The sequence below is a fragment of the Paralichthys olivaceus genome, chromosome 8 (assembly GCF_024713975.1).
Source record: "Paralichthys olivaceus isolate ysfri-2021 chromosome 8, ASM2471397v2, whole genome shotgun sequence".
NCBI lineage: Eukaryota > Metazoa > Chordata > Actinopteri > Pleuronectiformes > Paralichthyidae > Paralichthys > Paralichthys olivaceus.
In genome coordinates, this window is record NC_091100.1 from 14699636 (window position 1) to 14705307 (window position 5672).

The window sequence follows — 5672 nt, forward strand, 5'->3', positions numbered from 1 at the left end:
AGACTTCAGAACAAGTTTCAGGTCTAAATCAAGTCAGAATTCTTGAAAAGTAAATTGAAAGTCTAAGATTTTTTTTGCTGACCATTAAAATGAGAAGAGATTTTAATTTTTGAGCATTTTTATTTCAAAATACATTTAAAATAATTTTCAAGTCAGACCAGAACAACATACACATGTGCACATTGACACAGTTATCTGTTCTCATCATTCCTCTGTGGAAAGTTAGCAGTTACTGATTTTTACTTTTTGCATTGATGAGACCTTTTTTCAGTGAATAAACAAAAAACAATAGAGTTTGCACAAGCCCCATTGAATGGTGTTTCTTACATTTTTTTACCACGTCAGAACTTATTAGACATGAACATATTCAGCCTGCCATTTTTTTTGAGCTTGTCATTCATGCACATTATCATCATAAAGCAGACGCATCGTGTTTGTGGATGGACTTGCACCATCACTTCCTCTGGAAAATGCAAAACATTTAGTGAGATTGTCTTCAAGCAAATAAAACACAATTTATAAAATGAAAAAAAAAAAAGCATTGTGAATGAAGCTGCAGGCGAGACTCAGCAGTTCAAGTCAAATTTCCTTTTAAGGAAACATGCACATACTGGTTCTTCAACAGATGAGAGGTTATATTCTAGATTCTTGACCCCATGGTCTTAGAAGAAGCTGCTCCATTGTACTCATGGTGTTGGTTGGTGTGTGCTTCCTCTTGTTGTGCGCCTTGAGGTTTGAAGGTGGAGCTTCATGGAGTTCCTCTTGGTCGCATTTGCAGTTAACCAAACCTTTGACATCCAGTTCTGAGCGCTGGCGTCTGTGCTGTCATGGTTTACATCACCGACTTCCCTCTGGATCTCAGCTAAAAGTCTCCAGGTGGTGTCAAAGATGACGGGGGTCCAGTTCCTGGCCTGTGTGTGGACTCTGGTCATCACACAAACTGTGTTGGGTGAGTGGAGGTCTGTTGTTCCAGCTGGTGGTCTCAGCACCTGCCTGTGTACGTTCAGTGGGAAATTGTACTAAAGAATAAGTAAAGACATTTTGTTTTGGGAATCATTAAGAGCCAATTTCTTAAACAGCTTGATAAAAGCACAGGAACCCTTCTGCATTACTGTGATATTGGATTATTAGATCAACTTCACTGTGGTTAAGGTTAAACGGTTGGTGGGATGATCGATGAACAGACTTCATGTATTTCAATCACATAAAACTTCCATGTAACTTCATTACAAAAGTGTAAAATAAAGCATCATGTTTAATGAAATGTTTGTTGAGTTTGTGAAAAAATTCTAATTGTGTTTAATGTATATTTTTATGTTTAAGTTTATTTAATTAAATACAGTTTTTTTATTTATTTACACTGACTCATACTACTTATTTAATGTAATGTAATGTAATGTAATGTAATGTAAATGTTGTATTTTTGGTTGTATTTAAGAGCAGAGGTGAGACACCTTGTTGAGTCCTGTGAGATAAAATTGTGATTCATGAATATGGGCTATACAATATTTTATTAATTTATGATTTTTAAATATGGTGGTTGTCTCTTATATTTTGTGTTTTTAGCAGTAGTGTTTAGTATTTGAATTTTCTCCCATGAAGTTGAGTCTTTACTGGATTTATACAGTTTTTGTTCCCCTCTACATCAAGAATCAAGTACAAAGCTCTCAAACAACAACAACAGCACTTTTCCTTTGAAACATTTGCACTTCTTCGAAACAAGAATACAATCATCATTTTCTAACACCAGGCGAGAATAGCTGATATGTGTTCTAACACCTCGCAGTGCTGTGTATAACACATTGTTGTATTTTTTCTCTCTAGTGCTCAGTGACATTCAGGTCTTGGAGAAGTATGAGGGCGAGTCTGTGGTTCTTCCTTGTGCCATAGAGCAGAGAGACCCTCATGCCTTCGGCATGTACCTGAGGCGAGACTGGCTGCAGAAAGGCACGGTGCTCTTCATGTACACCAGGAGTGACACCACTGAGGCCAAAGAATACCAGGACCGCATCAGTGTCAGCGGTGACCCGAGCACCCACTTCATGGACGTGACCATCTCTGAGCTGAGGGTTAGCGACACAGACCACTACTACTGTGAGTTTGTTGTCCATAACCCACTCTCTGAAGACGAGCGGATACATGGAAACACTGAATTCTTCCTCCTTGTTAAGGCTGGTGAGTGTTTCCCCCTTCTATTCATTTCATCACCCACACACAACCACACCCACACACAACCACACCCACACACACCCACACACAAACATCTCTTTGTTGGTTAAACTTTCCAAACTCCCTGAACAAGAAGGTCAAGAAGATGTGTGAAGTGGGATCTCTAATGTCTCAGAGGGTTGACATTAGAAGAGTGGTTCCACTGAGCACCTCTGTCCTATAAACATGTGGAAGTGATCATTATTTGTCCGTACAGGGGGTTTCATTTTTCATACACATGAACCCACTGTTCAAATAAGATCCTCCTTTTTTCATTTCACTATGGGGGTATTACAGCAGCACAGGGGAGAGGAAAAAGAAGCATCAATAAAAATGTAATAAATACACAAACATGCAAGATAAAACATAAGGACATATAAAAATAAAGCAATGTACAGTGTAACATGATAAATACAGTTTTATGACATATTGGTCTTTCACACTTTATTGAAATTGCACCTGAGTGAATTTAAAGTCATTATTTAGCCGTGCCTGAGTCCGTTACATCAGTTTTCCCTCTCCTCTCTGGAGCTGCTCCTGGCTCTCTGGAGATAGGGTTCATAGAGACATGTGCCGGGGGCTCGGCCGTGCTCCCCTGTCTCCCCCCGAGCGGTGAAGACTTGACCGTGGAGGGTGTGAGTCTGAAGCGCCAGAAAGGCCGGGCTCCTGTGGAGACTTTGTACCACTCAAGCCACGGCAGCAGCTCTTCTTCTTCTTCCATCTCGTCCTGGTCCTCTTACTCTATGTTTCCCACTGGGAGGGTCCAGCTGTTGACGGCGCCCCGCCCCGGCGGCCTCACCTACAGCCTCACCCTGCAGCAGCTGCAGCCGGACGAGAGTGCCCTGTACAGCTGCCAGCTGCTTGTGCGAGGCAGGGCCAACAACAGCTCCAATCTGGGGAGACAAGTGTTCTCTGTTTCTGTGCAAGGTGGGTCACATCATTTTCCACTTTTTTTCCAGGTCTTTGAAAATAAAAATAGTTTCTCTTGATAATAACTTAAACTGTCTCTCCAGGATGAAGCCAGATTTACCCACAGCATGACAAAACCAACTGAATTCTTTTTTATTTAGGTTTGTGACACAGGGCACCTTACTGTAAATAACAGTTGTAATAATGATAATAGTCTCCAACCAATGTACCATTTAATCCCGTCTGAATGTGATCAGTGTAATAAGAATGTGTTCTGTTCGTTTTGGTGTTTTCTTGTTGAAAGAAAGAACTTGAACCACTTCTCTGCCAACCAGTGCAGCTTCCATCTACATATATTTTTTTCCAGAATCATCTGATGTCACTGTGACCTTCGGCCTTTGATCACTGAAATCTAAGCTGCTAATCTTTGCGTCCAAGTGGTTAAAATTAAAAGCTGACTTGAGATTTCATGTTCAAGCTAGTCCTTGATTCTAAGTGAACATTTGTGCTGAATTTAAAAAGTCTTCTTGAACAGGTGTTCCTGATGCATCCTATTCACAAGATCACCGTGAGCTTTGACCTTTAACAGCATAAATCTAATCAGTTACCAAATTTGAAGAAAACTTTTAAATGAACCAGGGATAAATTAAAAGTCTAATGTTTGTAGAAAGTTCACCCATCTTCTCATTTCAACTGCTATCGGATCAAACAGAAGTGCTCTCTGATGCTGACAGTTTAATCACCTGTTCATGTTTGTGGTGCTCGGCTGTTGGTCTTCACTATGAGTAATGCAGCCTCGAACTAGGAAGGAAGTTTTGCACTTCTTTATTTCACGCTGTCATTTTTCTCCTACAGGATCTCATGAACGTCACATTGACAGATCAAATGCAAGAATACTTTGAGGCTCCTGAGGAGATGTCGCAGCCCCTGAGTGTTTGTGTTCTGTTGTATCATTCAGTGAGGTCAACACTCTCATCATTCATATTCTTCTCCCTCTCTGCTTCTCTGCAGGTGGTAACTGCGGCTGCTCCAGCTACTCCACCATGCTGTACGCTCTGTCCTCGGCTGTAGCCGTCCTCCTCCTCATTCTCCTCATTGGATTTGTGGTGATTTATAAAGTGAGTAGACTCTCAGACATTTAGACATTGTCTGAAGACATTTAATGTGCTGCTCTGACATGATACGAGAGTGCAGGGGAAACTTTGTGTGTTAAGCAGCTGCTTGTTGAGAGCGTGTCAGAGAGTTCCTCTGCAGCTCACCACAAAACCACAAGAGTTTCATAACTTGTTGTTGCCTCAGAGTGTTTTTCTAACTTCAGGAGGAAAGGCAGTGAGACCCTCACTCTACTTCTGTCTTAGTTTTAATAAGCTTTGTGTAGTTTTCAATTCATGCGTTTCCCACTGAAAAATGTGTCATTGTGAAAGTGAAACTTCCGGCTGAGGATGCTGCTCTGAGAGAAAATGAAAAGCTCTGATTTTAACACAGGAAATCCAGTGTGTGCAAATTGTTTGTTGCCTTCACAGATTTTTTTTTCCCATCAGGGCAAAGCTCGCCGCAGTGTCAAGCCACGCCCTCAGGCTCCCATCTACGAGGAGATGGCCGGGGTGCAACTTCTTGCTCGAAAGTTGGCCCCTCACCATCTGGAGGAAATGGAGTCTTCTGAGTACAGAAACTGCTCTGTGAAGAAATCCTGCCCTGAGAATCATTATGAAAGCCCAACCCCCACCTTCTGTTCCAGTAGGTAAACTCAGACCTGAAAAAAAAAAATGATTGACTGATATTCATGAGTTTTTTGCAATCTGGTTCAGATCCAAATAAAAATCTAGATTAGTGAATTTAAATGTGACTTCATGTAAAAGATATTTCTGGATCTGCACCACAATTGAATGGGTACTTTTTTGGTCCAGGCCCCTCCACAGTATATATCATATAAATTGGTTCAGTAGTTTTTGTGTAATCCAAGCTCTGTTGAAAACAAAACCTTAGGTAAAAATTACAAACCTTCCTAGCAGCATCATGAACTAAACCAACTCTCCACCTCGGCTGCCTCTGACACACAACAGATTTTTACTGCTATGATGTTTTAATTGTCTGTGCATTGGATCGTTGTTTGGTCAAAAGAGTGTTTGTATTTTGTCATAAGTTTAGTATATGTCTATATTGCAGTGTCAATGTATCTTGTGATGTGATATATCTAGAAAATGTATTGAAAAATTGTTCATGGAAAATAAACAGAAATTAATGCTTTGGATACATTCAGGAAATTAAATGTGCCTTGTGTGGTTTTATCATTAAAAAAAACAAAAACAAGATTCCTTGTGTGTGTTCTTGAAGTCCAGCAAAGATGTTGAAAACACCTTTATATCTAATTTTTAAGGATTTGAAACCAACCTTGTTTCTTCTTTCAACACATCATTGCCACCATCTATCACCAGGGTAGTGAAAGGGTTTCACTTGAACAGCGCTTGTTCCTTAAACTGTGTCGTTCAACCACGTGAGAAAATAAATTATGTGGTTGTGTGTGTGAAATTCATTTTATCTGAGTCTAAAATGTT

At 40.3% G+C, this 5672-nt stretch overlaps 1 protein-coding gene across 1 annotated transcript; it reads left to right on the plus strand.

The window, feature by feature from the left end:
• The first annotated feature begins 556 nt into the window (after positions 1-556).
• Positions 557-5427, plus strand: cd7al (cd7 antigen-like). Its single transcript, XM_020083953.2, has 5 exons — positions 557-949; positions 1825-2175; positions 2740-3135; positions 4129-4235; positions 4659-5427. The coding sequence occupies exons 1-5, from the start codon at positions 889-891 to the stop codon at positions 4860-4862; spliced, it is 1119 nt and encodes a 372-aa protein (XP_019939512.2). The 5' UTR covers positions 557-888; the 3' UTR covers positions 4863-5427.
• Positions 5428-5672: the final 245 nt, after the last annotated feature.

Bases quoted from the DNA above. Each gene is read 5' to 3' on its own strand.
- cd7al (XM_020083953.2), top strand. From the start codon at position 889: ATGACGGGGGTCCAGTTCCTGGCCTGTGTGTGGACTCTGGTCATCACA. The intron at 950-1,824 runs GTGAGTGGAGGT...TTTTCTCTCTAG, and splicing joins CATCACACAAACTGTGTTGG to TGCTCAGTGACATTCAGGTC. The intron at 4,236-4,658 runs GTGAGTAGACTC...TTTTCCCATCAG, and splicing joins GATTTGTGGTGATTTATAAA to GGCAAAGCTCGCCGCAGTGT.